Raw genomic sequence first — 24,651 nt, 5'->3', positions numbered from 1 at the left:
GTCCTCCACAGTTTCTGGATTGCAGTTCCTCAGCTGTCATATGTGGATAATATTAACAAATTCCTCTTACAGAAATTTTTGTGAGCAGCAAATGAGCTAATGCACACAAGAGTCCTTTGCAAGTAAAAAAGATACTCTGTAAGTGCTATTTTTGTAAAAATAATTGGATTATCCATTTCATTACTGACTTATAGATTAGATCACAGTGTAATAAGATTCGTATTTAGGCAGTAGCATATGAATGGCAACAAGTTGGGGGAGGAAATAGGTCACTGGAAAGTGCGATACTTTTCTAGAAATATATAGGAAATTAATTTCTTTTGGCTTTGTTCCCTTGTCTTTCCCACATAAATCATTCTGTTAGAACCAAGGAGTAGACTCTTACCTTAAGATCTAGTGGGCTGTTTGACCCAGTGTTGCATATATCTGAAAGAACAAAATGCTTGGGGTTTCCACCTCCCCCCCCCCTTTTTTAGTGAATATATTAATTTGAGTTGACAGATTTTTTTTCATGGTGATTAGTCATTTTATTTTACTTCTAGGGTAAAAATCATGGTAAGAAACTCCGAAATTACTATGCAGCCAACAGTTGTCCTCCTCCTGCCAGAATGAGCAATGTGGTAGAACCTGTGGCTCCTCCAGCTGTTCCTGTTGCTCCGCAGGTGAGGCACATGTGTCGGGGTGGGAGGTGTCCTCTGCACACAGGGTCACAGGTGAAATTTGTCATCCATGGCCTGTCAAGATGCAGTTGGGCAAATACTCCTGAAAGGTTCTTCTTGGCACTTATAATGCCTCGAACTGTGGTGCTGGATGTAAAGCATGCCAACATCCATGACCTTGAGATTTCTCATTGGCTTTGGTTGTGATGCATGAAATAAAGAAAAATTGTCACTTGTACCTTTCTCTATGCATTTCTCAGAATTCTGGGTCAAAGGACCCTGAATGTCTAGGCTGTGCCCTGAATGACAAGAGAGGTTTTTCAGTATTTATTATCTTTAGAGTAGTTAATCCCATTTACTTTATATTTTGCCTTCCAGCAAGGTCAGTTTTTTGAGATTGCCCCTTTCTTACCTCTGTGGAGATTGCCTGTGTAAACTTTTCCTGAACTTTAGTATACTGACACATACTTGAGATCCAAGTTCCTTTCACTGTTTGGTAGATAAAGCAGGTGTTTTAGGCAGATAGTGCTGTACTTTAATAGCCTCTGAAATATGTATTGCATTCCTTAATCTGTCTTTGTCCATAGAACAATACGTGGTCATAAATAATAATAACTCTAATTGAGTACTTACTATGCCAGACACTCTAAGCACTTTTCATGCATTACTTCATTCAGGGCTGGGACTAAGGTGAGGTGAGGATGCACTTGACTGAGGCACAAAATTTAAGAGGGAGCCAAAACACTGAGTAATAAAGATAAATATTTTAATGTAATATTTTAAAAATCCAAATTAATGTGAAAAAATCAGTGGTAAACAAAGTGTCAAAAACTTAAAGACAGGTAAGTATTATTGATTTGCCTCAGGCTGCAGTATTGCTTGTCATGGCACTGTTACTGATCCTGTCTTTATTTAACATTTTGCTATTTTGTTTACAGTGATTTTTTATATTCGGTTTGATTTGTATAAATGTTCCATTAAAATATTATTTATCTTGATTGCTGAGTTTTTTGACGCACCTTTAAATTTCTTGCCCTTGGCAAATGTTTGCCTTGCCTCATTCTAGTCCTGGGTCCTGAACTTCATTTAATGTTTCCAATAAATTAGAGGTATTGACCTTCTTACTGGGAGTGTAATTCATGGGCCGGCAGCATTTGTCTCACTTGGAAGCTTATTAGAAGCTCAGATAAACTAAGTAACTTGTCCATGGTGTTATGCATCTTGTGAAGTGGTGGAACAAGAATTTCTTTCAACCTTGGACCTCTACTCCTAGCTGCCGTGGTATAATTTTACTTTTCTGAATGTCAGTTTTCCAGTATTTAAAACGTGAATGGCAATATCTGTTCCTCCAACCTCATGAATTTGTGGGGTAAATGAGAAAAGATAAAAACAGAATCAGAGAATAGGAAAATACCTACACAGATTTTCAGGCTGAGCAGTTTTCAGGGCCGATTCTTGAAGGCTGCTCTGGACAGGACAGCCACTCCCCACTTGGGATTGTTTTCAGCTGGCTTCCCCTCCCTGAGCAAACAGCCATAACCTTCTTTCATAGCGTAGCCCTTTGTGATTTTTGGAGACTGCTTTTCTGTCCCCCTAGAAAAATCTGCCTATCCAGGTGAAAACAGTGCTGTTTCTTCAACTGGCCCTGATAGGATATGCTTCCAGTCTCTTTATTATGTATTTTATTCTCCTCTAGCTAAAATCTAGTATGTCTATTTTTGTTAACCCAACAGTATGTGGTAGGTTTCTCTGAACTTGTTTCTCAGCCTGAATACAGTTGCCTGAATCTGCTAGTTATTTTTCCCTAGATATGTTATATCTGTAGCTAATTTGTAGACTTTTTGGGGAACAGAGGCTCATTTGTGAATATATGTCTGCATATCTTTTCTGCATTTGGTAGCAAGTCCTATAAACAGTAAATATTTATTGATGGATTCTGGAAGGACTTTACCTTTCTGGTCATGTGATTTTCGGCTTTCCCTTTACCTTCCTGTATCTTCTATGCATTTTTAAAAAAATGTCTCCATGGAGATAGAAACAAGCCAAACAAGCCATTGGAGATACCAAATAACCGGTTTGGTACATAGGTGATCATAATACAAAACTGTGATGGGGGCTCCTAGCCTTTTTTCCTTTTTCTCTTTGTTGTTGTTTTTCTGGAATGAAGTACATCCTTTCCGTATAAAGTTGAGTGCTTGCAGTCTTATCATAACTTTTGCTTATTTTTCAACTCTTAGAAGAAACTTTGAAGGGGAAGAGGGAATAAGCTCCACCTTTTTTTTTTTTTTTTTTTTTTTTAACTTTGTCTCTTGTGTCTTTGATGTCAGATGGGTTCCTTTAAGCCAGGAGGCAGAGTGATCCTGGCCACAGAGAACGATTACTGTAAGCTCTGTGACGCCTCCTTTAGTTCTCCGGCTGTGGCTCAGGCTCACTATCAAGGGAAGAATCATGCCAAGAGGCTGCGGCTGGCGGAAGCTCAGAGTAACTCATTCTCGTAGGTATTGCCATTTTCTCTCAGGCCAAAGTGTTGTGTAAGACTGACTATCTTTAGAGAAAAAGAGTTGAAAGAAATCCTTGTTTAGAAGTCTCACGCTTTTAAAATTTCTTTTCTCCAGGGAAGCCTCAGAGGCTGGTCAGCGGCGGACCCGGAAAGAAGGGAATGAGTATAAGATGATGCCTAATAGGAGGAATAATATGTATACAGTACAGAATAATTCAGGTATCTTGTGGATTTTCCATGTACCTTGACTACATTCTGCAAGTGGTCTTCTTTATTTTTATTTCCTTTAATGGTAACAGCCCTGAGAATTTGAGTTTAGTTCATCAGTCTGATCAATTTGTCTAGTGGCTTTTCAAGCTGGTGTTTATTTCAGGTCATATTTATTTATTTATTTTTGGTTTAGTATATTGTTTATTTTGATTTTAAATTAGAGTTTATGTTTTAAGGTCTCTGCTCATGGTCCCTTTATACAGTTTCTGGTGTTTGCCAGCCGAGAAATGTAAAATGCATTATAAATATGGGTTATTTGGGTTTAAAGTTGTACCATGTTAAATCTTCAATTTTTGGGGAAAATAAAAAAGATTAAGCAGTAGATTTTAACTGGGGTAGTAAATCAGAATCACTGGGGGAGTTTTTTTTTTTTTTTTTTTTTTTTTTTTTTTTTTTTTCTTTTTTTTTTTTTTTTTTTATTGGTGTTCAATTTACTAACATACAGAATAACACCCAGTGCCCGTCACCCATTCACTCCCACCCCCCGCCCTCCTCCCCTTCTACCACCCCTAGTTCGTTTCCCAGAGTTAGCAGTCTTTATGTTCTGTCTCCCTTTCTGATATTTCCCGCACATTTCTTCTCCCTTCCCTTATTTTCCCTTTCACTATTATTTATATTCCCCAAATGAATGAGAACATATAATGTTTGTCCTTCTCCGACTGACTTACTTCACTCAGCATAATACCCTCCAGTTCCATCCACGTTGAAGCAAATGGTGGGTATTTGTCATTTCTAATAGCTGAGTAATATTCCATTGTATACATAAACCACATCTTCTTTATCCATTCATCTTTCGTTGGACACCGAGGCTCCTTCCACAGTTTGGCTATCGTGGCCATTGCTGCTAGAAACATCGGGGTGCAGGTGTCCCAGCGTTTCATTGCATTTGTATCTTTGGGGTAAATCCCCAACAGTGCAATTGCTGGGTCGTAGGGCAGGTATATTTTTAACTGTTTGAGGAACCTCCACACAGTTTTCCACAGTGGCTGCACCAGTTCACATTCCCACCAACAGTGTAAGAGGGTTCCCTTTTCTCCACATCCTCTCCAACATTTGTTGTTTCCTGCCTTGTTAATTTTTCCCATTCTCACTGGTGTGAGGTGGTATCTCATTGTGGTTTTGATTTGTATTTCCCTGATGGCAAGTGATGCAGAGCATTTTCTCATGTGCATGTTGGCCATGTCTATGTCTTCTTCTGTGAGATTTCTGTTCATGTCTTTTGCCCATTTCATGATTGGATTGTTTGTTTCTTTGGTGTTGAGTTTAATAAGTTCTTTATAGATCTTGGAAACTAGCCCTTTATCTGATATGTCATTTGCAAATATCTTCTCCCATTCTGTAGGTTGTCTTTGAGTTTTGTTGACTGTATCCTTTGCTGTGCAAAAGCTTCTTATCTTGATGAAGTCCCAATAGTTCATTTTTGCTTTTGTTTCTTTTGCCTTCGTGGATGTATCTTGCAAGAAGTTACTATGGCCGAGTTCAAAAAGGGTGTTGCCTGTGTTCTTCTCTAGGATTTTGATGGAATCTTGTCTCACATTTAGATCTTTCATCCATTTTGAGTTTATCTTTGTGTATGGTGAAAGAGAGTGGTCTAGTTTCATTCTTCTGCATGTGGATGTCCAATTTTCCCAGCACCATTTATTGAAGAGACTGTCTTTCTTCCAATGGATAGTCTTTCCTCCTTTATCGAATATTAGTTGCCCATAAAGTTCAGGGTCCACTTCTGGATTCTCTATTCTGTTCCACTGATCTATGCGTCTGTTTTTGTGCCAGTACCACACTGTCTTGATGACCACAGCTTTGTAGTACAACCTGAAATCTGGCATTGTGATGCCCCCAGATATGGTTTTCTTTTTTAAAATTCCCCTGGCTATTCGGGGTCTTTTCTGATTCCACACAAATCTTAAAATAATTTGTTCTAACTCTCTGAAGAAAGTCCATGGTATTTTGATAGGGATTGCATTAAACGTGTATATTGCCCTGGGTAACATTGACATTTTCACAATATTAATTCTGCCAATCCATGAGCATGGAATATTTTTCCATCTCTTTGTGTCTTCCTCAATTTCTTTCAGAAGTGTTCTATAGTTTTGAGGGTATAGATCCTTTACATCTTTGGTGAGGTTTATTCCTAGGTATCTTATGCTTTTGGGTGCAATTGTAAATGGGATTGACTCCTTAATTTCTCTTTCTTCAGTCTCATTGTTAGTGTATAGAAATGCCACTGACTTCTGGGCATTGATTTTGTATCCTGCCACGCTACCGAATTGCTGTATGAGTTCTAGCAATCTTGGGGTGGAGACTTTTGGGTTTTCTATGTAGAGTATCATGTCATCGGCGAAGAGGGAGAGTTTGACTTCTTCTTTGCCAATTTGAATGCCTTTAATGTCTTTTTGTTGTCTGATTGCTGAGGCTAGGACTTCCAGTACTATGTTGAATAGCAGTGGTGAGAGTGGACATCCCTGTCTTGTTCCTGATCTTAGGGGAAAGGCTCCCAGTGCTTCCCCATTGAGAATGATATTTGCTGTGGGCTTTTCATAGATGGCTTTTAAGATGTCGAGGAATGTTCCCTCTATCCCTACACTCTGAAGAGTTTTGATCAGGAATGGATGCTGTATTTTGTCAAATGCTTTCTCTGCATCCAATGAGAGGATCATATGGTTCTTGGTTTTTCTCTTGCTGATATGATGAATCACATTGATTGTTTTACGGGTGTTGAACCAGCCTTGTGTCCCAGGGATAAATCCTACTTGGTCATGGTGAATAATTTTCTTAATGTACTGTTGGATCCTATTGGCCAGTATCTTGTTGAGAATTTTTGCATCCATGTTCATCAGGGATATTGGTCTGTAATTCTCCTTTTTGGCGGGGTCTTTGTCTGGCTTTGGAATTAAGGTGATGCTGGCTTCATAGAACGAATTTGGAAGTACTCCATCTCTTTCTATCTTTCCAAACAGCTTTAGGAGAATAGGTATGATTTCTTCTTTAAACGTTTGATAAAATTCTCCTGGGAAGCCATCTGGCCCTGGACTCTTGTGTCTTGGGAGGTTTTTGATGACTGCTTCAATTTCCTCCCTGGTTATTGGCCTGTTCAGGTTTTCTATTTCTTCCTGTTCCAGTTTTGGTAGTTTGTGGCTTTCCAGGAATGCGTCCATTTCTTCTAGATTGCCTAATTTATTGGCGTATAGCTGTTCATAATATGTTTTTAAAATCGTTTGTATTTCCTTGGTGTTGGTAGTGATCTCTCCTTTCTCATTCATGATTTTATTAATTTGAGTCTTCTCTCTCTTCTTTTTAATAAGGCTGGCTAATGGTTTATCTATCTTATTAATTCTTTCAAAGAACCAACTCCTGGTTCTGTTGATCTGTTCCACAGTTCTTCTCGTCTCGATTTCGTTGAGTTCTGCTCGAATCTTTATTAGCTCCCTTCTTCTCTTGGGTGTAGGATCTATTTGCTGTTTTTTCTCTAGCTCCTTTATGTGTAAGGTTAGCTTTTGTATTTGAGTTCTTTCCAGTTTTTGAATGGATGCTTGTATTGCGATGTATTTCCCCCTTAGGACTGCTTTTGCTGCATCCCAAAGATTTTGAACGGTTGTATCTTCATTCTCATTAGTTTCCATGAATCTTTTTAATTCTTCCTTAATTTCCTGGTTGACCCTTTTATCTTTTAGCAGGATGGTCCTTAACCTCCATGTGTTTGAGGTCCTTCCAAACTTCTTGTTGTGATTTAGTTCTAATTTCAAGGCATTATGGTCCGAGAATATGCAGGGGACAATCCCAATCTTTTGGTATCGGTTCAGACCCGATTTGTGACCCAATATGTGGTCTATTCTGGAGAAAGTTCCATGTGCGCTTGAGAAGAATGTGTATTCAGTTGAGTTTGGATGTAAAGTTCTGTAGATATCTGTGAAATCCATCTGGTCCAGTGTATCATTTAAAGCTCTCGTTTCTTTGGAGATGTTTTGCTTAGAAGACCTATCGAGTATAGAAAGAGCTAGATTGAAGTCACCAAGTATAAGTGTATTATTATCTAAGTATTTCTTCACTTTGGTTAATAATTGATTTATATATTTGGCAGCTCCCACATTCGGAGCATATATATTGAGGATTGTTAAGTCCTCTTGTTGAATAGATCCTTTAAGTATGATATAGTGTCCCTCTTCATCTCTCACTACAGTCTTTGGGGTAAATTTTAGTTTATCTGATATAAGGATGGCTACCCCTGCTTTCTTTTGAGGACCATTCGAATGGTAAATGGTTCTCCAACCTTTTATTTTCAGGCTGTAGGTGTCCTTCTGTCTAAAATGAGTCTCTTGTAGACAGCAAATAGATGGGTCCTGCTTTTTTATCCAGTCTGAAACCCTGCGCCTTTTGATGGGGTCATTAAGCCCGTTCACATTCAGAGTTACTATTGAGAGATATGAGTTTAGTGTCATCATGATATCTATTCAGTCTTTGTTTTTGTGGACTGTTCCACTGAACTTCTTCTTAAAGGGGAATTTTAAGAGGCCCCCTTAAAATTTCTTGCAGAGCTGGTTTGGAGGTCACATATTCTTTTAGTTGCTGCCTGTCTTGGAAGCTCTTTATCTCTCCTTCCATTTTGAATGAGAGCCTTGCTGGATAAAGTATTCTTGGTTGCATGTTCTTTTCATTTAGGACCCTGAATATATCCTGCCAGCCCTTTCTGGCCTGCCAGGTCTCTGTGGAGAGGTCTGCTGTTACCCTAATACTCCTCCCCATAAAAGTCAGGGATTTCTTGTCTCTTGCTGCTTTAAGGATCTTCTCCTTATCTTTGGAATTTGCAAGCTTCACAATTAAATGTCGAGGTGTTGAACGGTTTTTATTGATTTTAGGGGGGGATCTCTCTATTTCCTGGATCTGAATGCCTGTTTCCCTTCCCAGATTAGGAAAGTTTTCAGCTAGAATTTGTTCAAATACATATTCTGGCCCTCTGTCCCTTTCGGCGCCCTCGGGAACCCCAATTAAACGTAGGTTTTTCTTCCTCAGGCTGTCATTTATTTCCCTTAATCTATCTTCATGGTCTTTTAATTGTTTGTCTCTTTTTTCCTCAGTTTCCCTCTTTGCTGTCAACTTGTCTTCTAGGTCACTCACTCGTTCTTCCACCTCGTTAACCCTCGTCGTTAGGACTTCTAGTTTGGATTGCATCTCATTCAATTGGTTTTTAATTTCTGCCTGATTAGCTCTAAATTCTGCAGTCATGAAGTCTCTTGAGTCCTTTATACTTTTTTCTAGAGCCACCAGTAGCTGTATAATAGTGCTTCTGAATTGGCTTTCTGACATTGAATTGTAATCCAGATTTTGTAACTCTGTGGGAGAGAGGACTGTTTCTGATTCTTTCTTTTGAGGTGAGGTTTTCCTTCTAGTCATTTTGCTCAGTGCAGAGTGGCCAAAAGCAAGTTGTATTGGGAAAAAGAGAAAAAGAGAGGAGAGAAAGAAGGAAAGAAAAGAGAAAGAGAAAAAAAAAGGGAAGAAAAAGAAAAAAAAACGAAAAAAAAAAAAAAAAAAAAAAAGAAGAAAAAGAGAAAGAAAAAGAAAGGAGAAAAAAAGGGGGTGGGGGAAGGAAACAAATCAAAAAGCAAAACAAAACAAAAACAAAAACAAAAACAAACAAACAAAAAAAAGAACCACCGGGGAGTATCTTCTGATTCTGTGTTCTTTAAGTCCCTTGGCTTCTCCTGGAAGTTGTCAGTCTAGCTGGTGTTCTGGGGGAGGGGCCTGTTGTGCTGATTTTCAGGTGTTAGCAGTTGGGGGAGCTGCTGTGCCCCTGCCTGGTGCAGGGCTCGGTGGGGGTTGTTTACCCCGTGAGGCCGCAGGAGGAACAGCCCCAGTGGCGGGGCAGCTCTGGAAACCTGGATTCAGCTCCGGCAGGAACTCCGTCTGCAGGGCCTGGAGGCTCCGGGGCGGGGCCGCTGATCTGCTCAGCTGGGGCAGGAGCGTCTTTGCGGTCCTGGGCCCTCCCGGCCTCTGCCTGTCCCGGGGGAGGCGGGATCCTGGGCTGTGTCCCGGCGCCCTGTGCTCCGGGGCCTGCGCTGGTGGATTCGCGCTCCCGGGCCGCGCAACCCCCTCCGCGGAGCTGCCGCCCGAGCCCCTCCGAGCTGCTCCTGGAACCGCGCAGCCCCCACCGCACGGAGCCTCTTCTTCTGCCCGAGCCCCTCCGAGCTGCTCCCGGGGCCCCGCAGCCCCCTCCGCGGAGCCGCCGCCCGAGCCCCTTCAGCTGCTCCGGGTCCCGCCGGGTCCCGCCGTGCGCGCTGCAGCCCTTAGGGAGCTCGGCGCACTCTCCTGGGCGCGCAGTTGCTGTTACTGTCCCAGGGAGCCCGAGGGCCTCCCCGCCCTCCTGGGTCCTGCTCCACCTCCCCGCGAGCCCCTTTCCCCCGGGAAGGTCGGTGCAGCTCCTGCGTCTCCGGGACGGGGCTCTCCTGTCCTGGGGACACTCGCCCCGGCCTCAGCCCGGCTCCTCGCGGGGCCCCTCCCCCTTGGAGGCCTTTGTTCCTTTATTTCTTTTTCCCCGTCTTCCTACCTTGATAGATGCGCGAACTCTTCTCACTGTAGCATTCCAGCTGGTCTCTCTTTGAATCTCAGGCCGAATTCATAGATTTTCAGGATAATTTGAAGGTTTTCTAGGTAGTTTGGTGGAGACAGGTGATTTGGAGACCCTACTCCTCCGCCATCTTGCTCCTCCCCCACTGGGGGAGTTTTTATAAAATACACATGCCTGACCTGTGGCTTAAAGATTTTCAGTCAGTAAATTTGGAGTGGGACCCAGACATACATGTTTTGAAAATGCTTCCTCAGTGATTCTGATATACACCTTTAGTTGAGAAGTGCTCCTTTAGAGGAGTGTTTTCTGTATTTTCTGACTCTGAATAGTCCTTCATCATCCCCCTATCACAGCCTCCAATGCACACATATACCAGCAGAGGTAATTCATGTGAATTGTAAGTCAAATGAAAAACAAAAAAAGTTGGGACACCCGGGTGGCTCAGTGGTTGAGCATCTGCCTTTGGCTCAGGGCTTGATCCTGGAGTCCTGGGATTGAGTTCCACTTTGAGCTCCCTGCGAGGGGCCAGCTTCTCCCTCTGCCTGTGTCTCTGCCTCTCTCTCTGTGTCTCATGAATAAATAAAAAACAAAACAAACCTCCAAAATAAAACCAAAAAAAGTTAATTGGACAGGCAAGAGAAACTTAGAAAAAAGGGACATATATAGAAAACATAATGTGATATGATTAATAAAAGTTGGACAATAGGGATGCCTGGGTGGCTCAGTGGTTGAGTGTCTGTCTTTGACTCAGGTTATGATCCTGGGGTACTGGGATCGAGTCCCTATTATTAGGCTCCCTGCAGGGAGCCTCCTTCTCCATCTGCCTATATCTCTGCCTTTCTCTCTGTGTCTCTCAAGAATAAATAAATAAAATCTTAAAAAAAAAGAGTTGAAACATGTATCAGTGATTATAGTAAGTGTGAATTTACTGAAGTCCCAGATAAGACAAAGATTATAAGATTTGCTTAAAAAATTCAGCTGAGATGTATTGAGCACTGGGTGTTACAGAAATCTGATGAATCACTGAACTCTATCTCTGAAACTAATAATGCTCCATATGTTAATTAATTGAATTTAAATTTTAAAAATGAAAAAAATAAAAAAAATTCAGCTAAAATGAAGGAAGCTGAGATAGCCGTATTAATATTAGATAAAACAAACTTTAGGACAGAGGGCAATTTAGACTACGTTTTCTAGCCAGAATACAATTAAATGAGAGGTCAATAACAAAAAGGATATTTTTAAAAAACCCTACAAAATTTCCATTTGTTTGGAAATTTTAAAACACTTGTAAGTAACTCCTGGATTAAAGAAGAAATCATGCTGAAAATTAAAAATTAAAAATTCCTAAAATCAAGCAGTAATAAGAATATATTAAACTTTGTAGGATACAGTGAAAATAATATTTTGAGAAAAGTCTTATTTAGTATAATAGAAAAGCAAAAATTAATAAGCAATGGTCCAACTTAAGAAGTCTATTATATAACTGCATATTTACCCAAAGAAAACCAAAATACTGTCTTTAAAAGATACATGCACTCCTGTGTTTATTGCAGTGTTACTTACAATAGCCAAGATATGGAAGCACCCAAGTATCCATTGATAAATGAATGGATAAAGGTGTGGTGCGTGCATGCGCGCATACACACACACACACATACACACACACACATGCACGCTATGGAATATTACTCCAGTCATGAAAATGAATGAGATCTTCCTATTTGCAACAACATGGATAGACCTAGAGGGTATTATGCTAAGTAAATACAGAAAACAAGTGGTTGTTAGGGAAGAGGGGGTGGGTTGGGCAAAGTGGTCAAGGCGAGTGGGAGATACAGGCTTCTAGTTATGGAGCAAAGAAATCAGGGTATAAAAGATAGAGCATAGTGAATATAGTCAGTGGTATTGTAATAGTGTTGTATGGTGACAGATGGGCTACATTTGTGATGAGCACAGCATAATGTATAGAGATGTGCGGTCACTGTTGTACACCTGAAACTAATGTAACATTGTGTGTCAGCTATACTTCAATAGAAACAAACAAAACTCCTTAAACCTAAAAACCTAATTTGGTTTACCTATAAAAATGCCACAATGAGTATTTTGAAGGCTTAAGGAGAATTTATTCAAGTAATTATAGATTAGCTTTTTTTTTTTAATGCACCAGTCCAGTAAATTCAATTTAACATAGTTAAAAAAAGAAGTCAGTTATGTAAAAAAAAAAAAAATTGCTAATTCTACCATTTTTGTATATGTCATTCTCATCTCTCTGTATATTAGAATATAGAAATAGATTCTAATATAGAAATATACACAATAGAGGGATCCCTGGGTGGCGCAGCGGTTTGGCGCCTGCCTTTGGCCCGGGGCGCGATCTTGGAGACCCGGGATCGAATCCCATGTCGGGCTCCCGGTGCATGGAGCCTGCTTCTCCCTCTGCCTGTGTCTCTGCCTCTCTCTCTCTGTGTGACTATCGTAAATAAATAAAAATTAAAAAAAAAAAAAAAAAAGAAATATAGACAATAGAAATATGATTATATTTTGTGATATTCTTATTTTACTTAATAGCATATTATAACCACATTTTCATGTAATCAAAGAAAATCAGGGTTTTCATTACTTATAGTGACTGCATGGTTTTCCATTCCATTCATTACCATAATTTTTCAAATCATGTATTTGATCTCTCCTTTTCTCACATCCTCTCTTAAAAACTTGTATGCACACTGATGAAATAATATCCTTGTTGATAAGTCTCCATGGAAGAATTCTGTTTTCTTAGGATAATTCTTAGAAGTAGAATTTTTGGGTTAAAGAGTTAGCATAATTATAAAACTTTTCATATAATGTCTGGAAGTTAAACAATTAAAAAATTTTTATTTACTTTTAAGAGACACTGTCATTTAGAGCTTGGGTTTTGCTCTACAGTAACCTTTCTGATAATAGTTGGAGTAATCATTTTAGCTTTTTAGATTGAACCTATATAAAATTGTAGTTTAAAAATATTACTTTTGCTTTCATTTAAAGCTGAGAATCAATGAATTCTATAATTTGATGTTAGCATGACAAATCACAGTGATAATCAGACTATTGTCATTTATTTAGTGAATATTTTGAAGGGAATACATTATTTTTATCTCTTGCTCTAGCAGGTCCTTACTTCAATCCCCGCTCTCGGCAGAGAATCCCACGAGATCTGGCCATGTGTGTTACTCCAAGTGGCCAGTTTTACTGCTCCATGTGTAATGTTGGGGCCGGTGAAGAGATGGAGTTCCGACAGCATTTAGAGAGCAAGCAACATAAAAGCAAGGTGTCTGAACAGCGGTACAGAAATGAGATGGAGAATCTGGGATATGTATAGTGGTATTTGTATTCAGATAGAGCAGCTTTTCCTGCCTGTTGTTTGCCTTCTGTCAACAAGCCCTGCTTTTGTGGTCCTTTTGATATGAGTACATTCCTCTGCTTAATGTCAATACTTGTAACCTGCAGTGGTACCATGAGATGTCAAAACTGGGGAAGGAAAAGAATGTGCTTCTTAGGTCATGATGCGTTTTCAGGTCAGTTGTGTTGAGCTACTTAGAGTATGTGACCTACCTACCCCATGAGAAATAACTTTGTATCTTGACCAAGATCTGGTCAACTAGTAGCTTGATACTTAGAGCTTTAACTATTTAAAAAATTTCACCTTCCTTTGCAATTTTAATTTTATGTACTATTAAGAATTTTATTGAGTTCTTACTTCAGATAACGGTAAAAACAGGTAAGCAGAGATTTTGGTTTCCCAAGGTTTGGCTTCCCAAGAAACCACCTCAACGCAATGCCTTGCCAGTAGGATATACTATTATAAAACTATTCGGGTCTTTCCCAGGACATGTTTTCCCCTTGTCTTCCCATTACTGATTGAAATGAAGATTTTCTTGGATTCATACACTTCCAGTGTGCTTATAGACTTCCAAACAGTGAAATTTCATTTCCAGTTGTGGATTTTACATGTTTCAATGCCACCTTCTTCCTTCCTCCCCTTACCCCCACCCTGCCTCAGTTGAATTAGCTTGTTTAATAAGCTCATTTTCATGTCCCAACTATGTTATGGGCTTTCCAAGACCCCTTTTCCAATATCCAATGAGTTTAAGATAGATATGCTATTTTTTTACAATCTATTTTTCAGATGGCTTTGGGAAATGTAAAGATGTATTTGATTTTTCAGTTTAGAGTTATTCATTGATAATAACATACTTGTATGATGGTCTTGATCACACGTTTAGATCTCTTGATATTCGTTTTGGCAGACTTTTTCGATAAACTGATCCTTAGGTTTTACTTATATTCTTTCCTGTCTTGCCAGTTTGTTGTCTGTCCTGAAAAATACTATTACTATCTTACTGTTTCATAGATAGAGAGGAGTTAGAAAAAAAGTTGATCAAATTTTAGTATCATCATTTTCAGTAGTAAAATACATGAACTTTGGTTTCCTTCTTTATAATGCAGCTTCCTTAAAGGCCATAGAAATACATTATGGATTACTTCGGTATCTGATAATTATAACAGTATTATTATTATTATTATTATTATTATTTTGTTTTTAAAATAAGAAGCTCTAGTGTATGGCTAGGTAAACTAGTTGAGTACCCTATGAACTTTCATTAGTTGTATTTTATCTACTTACTATATTTACATGGATAAGACTGGTGCTCATCCATACTTTCTTTGAAAGGCCACCTTCACCAGGATGTTTATTATGAGCAGTATCTTGGCACTATAGTCAATTCACATTTGATTGCTTATATTACTAATTAAAAATAAAACTCCTATTTTTCCTTTGAGAATTCTATAGGCAACGAGATAAGGAGAAGGAAATTATAATCATCATTCCTTTCCTTTAATACTTCTGAACAATTTTTTGGCAATCTAGATCCATATTTAAAATTCAGTTTTGGGATTAACTTCTGGTAAAATATCAAGTTGCTCTTCTGTTGAAGTGATTTTTGAAAAATAGAATTGTTTAGTCAATTTTTTTTCCTCTTGGAAACTGGAGAATGAAATAACATTATTGAGATTCTATCTAGACCTGTGACTCTAAATATAATAATCCTTTTATACAACTGATTAGGGCAATTTAGAGCTTATTTTATTGGTCAGTAGGTTACTCATTTTGCTGCTACATATAATTTTTGGTAGATTTTAATATTACAGTGCTGGCCACTTGGTTCTATAATTATTTAAAAATCTTATTTTTCCCCCTTTCTCTGTATGTCTGTGTGTGTGTGTGTGTGTGTGTAGTACACACACACATGGGTATTTGTGTATGTATGTACTTATATACATATATGCACTCACACATATATATATATTCATGTGATACCATAGAGAAGATTTCATTGGATCCTTATTTCAGGTAATAGTAAAAGGTTATGGATAAGAATTTACAGTTTGTAAAAGTGGCATTTATCCACCCACTTTCAGTTTTTCCTTGGCATATAAAATTAAAGGAAGGATTTCCCCCACTCTCCCCACTTAACAATTTCATTACCTATATATAAAAAGTAGTGGACTTAAAGGCCTTGGTGTTTTTCTTGGCCTTGCATATTCAGGTTTCCAGTCTCCCAGTGCCCTTAAAGGATGTTATGAATGCATAAATGCATTTTCTTTAAAGAAAAAAGTTAGATTTATAGTGTTATTTCTTACTTGTATTTCTTTGCACTAAAAAAGAGCTATGTGTTTGTTTTATATGACACTTTAGATACCATATTGCCTACAATAACTCGGTTTGCTCCTTAATTTCCAAACTGTAAGAAGTTGATAACATCCATGATCATTTATGGAGGTTACATACACACCTCCCTTACCCCCTGCCCAATCACCAATCTCTATGACAGTTCTTTTGGGCTTGTTACCTTGCAATATTCTCTTGTGTTCCATAGGTAAATCAAAGGGTGACAGAGGTTGTCAGAAAGGAAATACCTAAATAAATACATCTCTGCATGGTACAATTTCTCATGTTCATGCATTCCTTATAGACAGTATTTTTTTTTTATCCCTGTCAAAGAAGGCCGTTGTTGCTACCATAGTCAGTGATACATGATCTCTGTTGGTTTCCTTTTGTGAAGTCCAGTCTTGCTTTGTAATGTGCTCTAGAATCTGCACCCTGTGCTGCCCAGGAGTCACGTTAGTATCTTTTTATATGCTGTATACAAGGACCGACAGAGACCTAAACAATGGAAGACCTTTAGTCAAGCCAGTAGATTTCAGTAATCGTCTGTGAGAACTCACAGCATCAAAGTCTCTTTTCTCTGTGAATATCTTTGTGTAACTTGTCATTCTAAGTCAATGTTAGAAGGTAACAATTAGAAACTCTTTTTAAGATATTGAGGGCAAGAAGTTGTAAAGGAAAAATTCTGTGTTCCAATTAAAAGGTGGGATTGCATATGCCTTTGAAGTGTTTTTTTCAAAAAGTAAGCTACAAACCTGAGTGTGCAGTGTTAATCCCCTTGACTCCACACTGAACAGAAGACACTTTGTTGGTCTTGTCTTTGTATATCATGTACTGCAACTTGTAAATATGTGCATGTTTTTATTACATGTGTATGCCTGTCTCTTATTGCACTGAATTCTGCAAGATGAATAATATTTTATATCATTATATCATTCATTTAGAAAAAGTTCCTTCTCCAACTCTTCCTCATTATTTTCCCTTCTAATTAGTCATTAAACTTGGAAAACCATTTAGGATTTTTTGAAACTCTGAGATTGAGTGAAGAATCATGGCTGTCTGAGATCATTCTTACATTCCTCTGACTTACACAGCTGAAGGGAAGCATTAGATCTTCCTTCTACCTTATTTTACAGAACTGAGATGCTTGTTTATAGCTACCTATCTACATTTTCAATGAGGGTAATAGAAATATATATTTCATGTTTATATATAAACATATATAAACATATATTTGGTTAAACCTTCCTCTGTAGATAGATTCTAAGGATTAGCAATGGGATTGATGATTCCTTTATTCCGGAATTGGCTGGGACCATGAGCAACTGCAGTTTGTGGACTATCCAGTGACCTGTGTAAAATGAATCTTACCGTGTCAGGGGAGATAGGTAACTGTTAGGCATTGTATCCTCTACAGAGAGGCCTAGGGATGGTGTATTCGGAACTTACTTGGTCTCCTGATTATTGAAATGTAGGCTGAAAGTGCTCCCTAAAGAGTTTGGTGAGGTGTATATAGGACATTAGAGATTCTTTAGAAATAGTAATATTTTGTCAGTATAGGCAAAAGTTTAATGCAGGCTTTTGAACAAATGCTTAAAAAATATTCCACCTGACCAACTATTTTTTTTTTTTTTACCAGCCAAATTATTGTTCAGGAGTTTCATACATAATAGTATTTTGTTGTTGCTTTTGTTTTTGTTTTTCTTGGTTTGTGTTTTTCTTGGCTTTATCATTGTAAGCTGTTACTATCAATCTAGCGGAATGGACAAATAGCTGTGTAAATAGCTTCTCATATGATGTTTCTACTGATAGCTGTTTGACTTTTTCTTCCCATTATGAATGGGAGGATCATTTGTAAATTCCCTTTATGGGTAGCTACCAAAAAAAAAAAAAAAAATACTGGCCTGACATGTGACCCTGTCTCCGTTAAGCCCAGAATATGAGTGCCTTTAGCAAGTTTTAGCATTTCGCAGAGAGAAGAGATGATAGAATTATTGCCATTAATCACAATTTGTAAAACAGAAGCTTGGAATAGCAAAGGTCTGTGTGAATTCTGTGTTCTACATCTTTTTTGTTTAATGCAATTTCAGTTTCATACTGAATAAAATTGTTAACATTATTGATCAGGAACTGTACACCCTGAAAATAAATCCAGTTATCCCAGGCTGGCAATAGTCATAGATTATTTTTCACCTTGATCTGTGTTGCATTTTTATTTAGTGAAGAGTGGTATGATGGACTGGGAAGGGCTTGACACTGAGGTTTGGAAAAACTTTATTCCAGTGGTCTTTTCCAAACGTGTCTACTCTGTAGAGAGAATTATTTACTTGCAAATGTAGTGTGTGAAGAAGAGACTGTCTTGTCCACAATACTTACTAATTGTGTTGTTCATCTCTCTGTTAAAGAAGGGATCTTCACAAATTGGATTTGAGGCCATAAGCAAAAATTCCCACTGCAATTAATTTAAAATTCTAAATTGCCTGAGTCTTTTAAACATGGCTAAATTAATTTTATTTATGGAAAATTTTAAACATACATTGGAGTTGAAAAGATTTTACCAGTGAATTCTACTATCAACACTGTACTAGGCTTGTATTACCACATATCCATCCATCAGTCCTTGGAGTATTTTAAAATACATACTTCAGTGTAAATTTCAGACAATACATTTCCCTTAAACACTTCAACATAGGTGTCATTAACCAGAATTTATTATTTGCTTAAATATTACTATCTTTTAAAAAGCAGTGTATAAAGTTGATAACTGGAACCAAATAACATACAGTTTTTTCTCTTGTGGACTTTAAAAGCCTTCTGATTTCTGTTTTTATATGTGCTTAGCAAGTGAAGGAAGACCGCTCCATTCCAACCTCAAGTTTTCTGATGTTGGTCATTTTAAAGCTTAGTTGTCATACCTTTTTAAAATTCCATAAAAATTTTTTCTTTATCCCACTTTTATGGTGTATTTTTGCTGAACTATGCAGCTTCTTTAAAAAACTGTAAATTACAGATTGAGGTTTATTAAATGAGCTTATTATACCTCATTCATTCTATTGCTGCTTTTCTCCATGATACCACGTCTCTCATTACTTTCACCTGCTCTACCAGAACGTAGAGGTAGAGTCAAATGCATAGGTGATTAGCTATTTTAAACAACTTGAGAAGAACAGATTTTGTAGTTTTGAAAGTTGAAACTATTAAGTTATCTAAAGCCTTTGAATTCCTGAGAAGTGTCATTGCCCATCCTTCCTCTAGCCATAATTAGCAGGATCAAAAATGATTGTACTGTACAATGAGTTGTTGAAATTGTGAGCCTTAGTAACCATCCTTAGCTTTACTCTAGTACTGTTTAGGAAAAAGTTTTTTGACATATGCCTTTATTTTTATGCCAATTTTTTTGTGGACAAAATCTGAAGAATTTAAGTGACTTGCTCCAAGTCATGAAGATTCAATGGATAAGTCAGAATTGAAACTTCACTGTTCCTGATTCATATTCATGTGCTTCTGTGATAAGCATCATGGCTTCCAAGATAACTGAACATTCCTTTGGGGACCGTAAAATGAAAGTATGTATTTTTTACTAATTAGACTAGTTTTTAGGCATTTCACAATTCTTTGATTTTAAAGATTTTTTTCATGGTCATGTTCATGTTCCTCATTAAGCCAGTGTAATTGCTAAAAACCTCATTTCACTGTTTAATACCAACTAATAATGCAGGTTTTATCAGATTTCTTTTTGCATTTAAATAATCTTCATGATTACTCATGACTTTTTCTATGTAAGTGCTTAAGTGACCCCCTCACTAGTGAAAATAAATGTTCTATATCACTAATTCAATGTATATTCTCTACATGATATATTTTTTTAAGGAAAAGTAACCCCATGTGTCAGGATGAGTGATATCCTAGGGCAAAGCACATATAAAGTTTATTTCTAGTCTGCAAATCTGGCATTTACGGGAACAAAACTCTTTTAGAGTGGCTGGTCATTGCCTTCTTTTGGTACTTGAGCACCTTTCTGTGGTTTTGTAAATTGATGTGTCATTTTGTAAGAATTTCATGTTGATTCTGTGTTAATTGATGTTCACCTTGTGGTATCCTCAGCTGATTGTAATAATTTAGTTTGGGTATGGTGTGTCTGCTTTGAAATGCCTTACTAGAGCATGTCAAATTTTGCTCTAAAGCATTCCATGTATCTGCTAGGGCAGTAACTTGCCTCTCTGAGTTGTATGCTCTAGATTCAGAAGCAAAACTGATTTTGCTTTCACCTTTAAGATTGCATTTTAGTGTAGTTATTGTTTTAAATTAGAGAATAAAATCATAAAAAAAACAAGGGAGAACCCTTCATTTAATGGCATGGCAAATTTTTAAAACTGCTTTTGCTATTTCACTAGAAAAAAATCTAGTAAAGGATATAGCTAAAAAACGCCAGCCAGAACTGTATGAAATTGGGGTTGTTTCCTAAAAATTTTTCTAAATGTCATACAGGGGTTTAACATCTGTGTATGCTGTTGGGGCTAAGTGCCAGTCACTAATTTGGAAATCTGTTTGCATTCTGGGGCTGTAAAATGACAAAAGTGTCATGGGATTAAAATCAATCAGCTGTGAATTGTAAAATTGAAATCGCTTTTTTTGGTTTCATTTTCTTCAGCATATTGAATATAGAAATCCAAAAGATATTTAAAATTTACACTGCTTATGTTGATGGCTCATTTTGGCTGTGTATCCTCACTTATGTACTGATTTCTGATAAAAGCTTGACATTATTATAACAGGTATTTTGTGTTCAATTTAATAAAACAGTTTCTGAGTCTTGTCTGCAGATGGTTTGGTTGTGAGTTGGAGATTCTGGGAAAAGGACACACGTCAGCACTAAGGTGTTAACTTTTTTTCTTTTATTCAAATTTTATTTAAATTCAATTAATTAACATACAATGTATTATTAGTTTCAGAGGTAGAGTTCAGTGACTTATCAGTTGTATATAACACCCAGTGCTCGTTACATCACGTGCCCTTCTTCATGCCCATCACCCAGTTACCTTATTCCCCTACCCCCCTCCCCTCCAGCGACCCTCAGTTTGTTTCCTATGATTAAGAATCTTTAATGGGTTGTCTCCCTCTCTGATTTCATCTTGTTTTATTTATTTCCTCCCTTCTTCTATGCTCCTCTGTTTTCTTAAATTCCACATATGGGTGAGATTATACGATAATTGTCTTTCTCTGAAGTGTTATTTTCAATGCTGATGGTGAGTGGCTGTCGTTTTATGAGTCATCTGTCTGCACGTGATCTGCCTTGGACTTCTTGAACTTGTGCAGAGGATTGTCAGCTCTTGGGCATGTGGTAGACTTGACCTCACTGCTCACACTCCTTTTTCCCTACATCACTGGAGTTAGCCTGAGACTGGAATAAGTTCTCAATTTTATTGATATATTTTAAAATTTCTCTTCCCTTCAAATTCTGAGAAACCCTGGGCTTAGCAGGACCATAATCATTGCTTCTGAAAATACTGTGAAAAGGCATCTACCCATTAATCTTTCGGGTGTTTCACATATAAAAATACTTTTATCATTAGCTTATACTACAATATATTATTGGGGTAGGGTCATTTAAGTCTTCTGGTTTACTCTGTGCAATGTGCTTTTGAATTAAATGCTCATTTTAAAAAGTAGATTATAGGCATGGAAGGTGCTGGCTATGGTTTGTTGAATCAGATGCACAACACATACACTTACTGTCATGGGAAAAATTCTTGTGTCTGCACAAAAAATTGTTTCTGAATGAATAGATCACATCAAATCTGTGTGTTGTAAAAATACTCAAGGCAGCACATTTATTAAATCATCTCTAGGAGATCTTTAGCTTAAAATAAAGCTATGATAATGGACATTTTAAAAAAAGAGTCTTTGATTACTAAGCTTTTTAGCTTTTCTTTCTTTAGGCATTTCTGAAGCATATTTGCTGAAAATCTATTCAAAATTAGTCACCATTATCCTTTAAAATTGCCTGTATGTAAAAGACTAGCAATGAAATTTCCCAGTCTGTTATAAATTAATATAAGATTGTTAAGAGATCAGAAATAGACCTTTTTGTGATGAATTTTAAGATATTTATCATCTGAGTTGAGACAACCCACCAAGTTTTATTCCTTTTTAAAAAATATTTATTTATTCATTGTTCATTCATTCATTCACCCAGAGAAGCAGGCTCCATGCAAGGAGTCCAATGTGGGACTTGATTCCGGGAATCAGGATCAGGCCCTGAGCCAAAGGCAGACGCTCAACCGTTGAGCCACGCAGGTGTCCCAGTTTTAGTCCTTCTTGTAGGATATTCATAAACTATTGAAATTTGGGAACTTAAAAAAAGATGAATACAGGCAACGATTGTGCACTTTAAATATTATTTAACAGGGATGTGATTATGAATCTGCCCCCCCCCAAAAAAAAATCACCAACAAATATACTCCATAGTGCGTACATGCATATGTGTACATGTGTGTAAGAGGGAGAGAGATGGAGATGGACGGGGCGAAATGAGTATTAGGAGGAAGAATGTGGAAGTATGTTGTAATGAAAGTATGTCCAAAGGAACAGGTGTGTTTGCCACTGGAAGAAATAGGCTTCATCATAGGAGTCTGTAACATTTGCCTGGCACTTTGGATGTCTTTAAGTATGTAATTAGAGCTTCAAATATGTTTTGGCGGGCAGCCATCCCTCCAGACAGGAACAAGATGTCTTTCATACTAGCTTTAATTTTTAATCTTTGCTAATGCCTGAGGCTCTTCTCTATCCCTGTTTTTTAGAAATAGTTTACTGGGTTATGGACTTTGACCAAAGGTATCTAGTGCCACCATGTGGACTCTTTAATTCTTACAGTTAGCAGTTTGAATGTGGTTAGTGCAGGACTTTGGAAGCAGGATCTTTAGATAAAAACCACCTAGTGGAGGAGAGGAGTTTTTAATCCATAAATAAAACAAGGACAGTCATCATCATGTCTTTAGGAGATAACAAGGAGTGTATTCTTTTACACCTTTGGCTACTAAAGACTGCAGAGTCAGAAAAGCAGTGGATTGGGAATCAGAATACTGTGTGTGTGTGTGTGTGTGTGTGTGTGTGTGTGTGTGTGTGTGTATGATTTTTTGTGATTTAAAAACATGTCTATTTTGCTTTAAAAAAATTTACCCATACACTTTTGGGTATGTGAACACCAAACATGGAAACTAAATAGGAATAATTATCAATGAAAGCCTCAAATTGGAAGCAAAGGATTAGAAAAATCTCTTATCAAAGGAAATTGTTAAAAATAAAAATTTACATATAGGGGCAAATGTTGAATGTGGAAATGATGCTGACAACATAAAAACTAAACTACAAAATGCAAAATACAAAAAGTTTTCCCAAACATAGTTTATTTTGGGGAAAATATAATGTACTATACTTCAATAATCTGGCAATATTTTTAAGCAGACATATTTTTAAGTCTTTTGTTAAATATTTCAAACATTTAGAAAAAGTGCACACTAGGATAACTGGTACCAATTCTGCTCACAATGCCTGTGAGTTCCTGGGCATGTCTCTTAACTCTTCCGTTACTTAGAATTGAGGTAAATGTGAATTCCAGTTATTTCTTTTCACTCCTCTCAGAGTATGGAAAACTTAGAGAATTAATCTTCTTTCAAAATTGGTTGAGTGTTTTGAATAGATAACTCCTAAACGAATCTAATCTCATGCTCCCATGTTTTCCTCCCCAGAAGTGGTGGCACTTCCCAGTTTCTTAGGTGTTTTTCAGAGATAATCTATACAATGAGAAGGGTGGCATTCCATACACACTTTTTTTTTTTTTTTCTGGTGACCAGTGTGCCTTGGCAATCATTCCATAGCAGTACATGTGGATCTCATTCTTTTTAACTGTATGGTATGCACTCATATGATTTCCAAGATATGTTTTACTGGCCCTTCTTTGATTGTTCCTCATTGATTTTTTTAATTCAAAGCTCTAAAAAATTGTGGTAAAATGTTCATAATATAAAATTTATCATTTTAACCATTTTCAAGTCTGCAGTTCAGTGGCACTAAGCACAATCATACATTGTTACCACTAACCATCTCCAGAACTTTTTCCATCTTCACACACTGAAACTCCATAACCATTAAACAATAACACCCATTTCTCTCTCTCCAGCCCCATGGCAACCATCATTCTACTTTTTTTCTCTATGAGTTTGATTACTATAGGCACATCATACAGGTGAGATCGTACAGTATTGTCCTCTTGTGACTGGTTTATTTTATTTAGCATAATATCTCTAAGGTTCATATGGTAGCATGTGTCAAAAATTTTCTTCCTTTCTGGGCAGAATAATGTTCCAATGTATGTGCATATCACATTTTGTTTATTCATTCATCTGTCAGTGGACATTTGGGCTGCTTCACGTTTTGGCTATTGTGAATAATGTTACTCTGAACACAGGAATACATAAATTAAAAACTTAAAAATTAGAGGAGGTCAAAGATCCTACTAAAAGATGAATGGGTCAACCAGGAAATTAGAGAAAAATTTAAAAGATTCATGGCAATTGCACCCAAAAGCATAAGATACCTAGGAATAAACCTAACCAAAGATGTAAAGGATCTATACCCTCAAAACTATAGAACACTTCTGAAAGAAATTGAGGAAGACACAAAGAGATGGAAAAATATTCCATGCTCATGGATTGGCAGAATTAATATTGTGAAAATGTCAATGTTACCCAGGGCAATATACACGTTTAATGCAATCCCTATCAAAATACCATGGACGTTCTTCAGAGAGTTAGAACAAATTATATTAAGATTTGTGTGGAATCAGAAAAGACCCCGAATAGCCAGGGGAATTTTAAAAAAGAAAACCATATCTGGGGGCATCACAATGCCAGATTTCAGGTTGTACTACAAAGCTGTGGTCATCAAGACA

At 37.4% G+C, this 24,651-nt stretch overlaps 1 protein-coding gene across 6 annotated transcripts in view; it reads left to right on the top strand.

Moving 5' to 3' along the window:
- Positions 1-20,523, top strand: part of ZMAT3 (zinc finger matrin-type 3) — a 64,712-nt gene extending 44,189 nt beyond the window's left edge. For 5 of the 6 annotated variants that reach the window (XM_025451264.3, XM_025451266.3, XM_025451267.3 and 2 more), the window contains 4 exons: positions 543-662; positions 2,987-3,153; positions 3,275-3,378; positions 13,141-20,523. In XM_025451264.3, coding sequence (XP_025307049.1) covers positions 543-662; positions 2,987-3,153; positions 3,275-3,378; positions 13,141-13,352 — 603 coding nt within the window. In that variant the 3' untranslated portion in view covers positions 13,353-20,523. The remainder of the gene's footprint in view (positions 1-542; positions 663-2,986; positions 3,154-3,274; positions 3,379-13,140) is intronic. The other variant, XM_035710218.2, reaches the window with a different exon arrangement.
- The last annotated feature ends 4,128 nt before the right edge of the window (positions 20,524-24,651 follow it).

Source organism: Canis lupus, chromosome 34, assembly GCF_003254725.2.
Source record: "Canis lupus dingo isolate Sandy chromosome 34, ASM325472v2, whole genome shotgun sequence".
NCBI classification, from domain to species: domain Eukaryota; kingdom Metazoa; phylum Chordata; class Mammalia; order Carnivora; family Canidae; genus Canis; species Canis lupus.
This window is presented reverse-complemented; position numbering and strand designations above follow the sequence as displayed.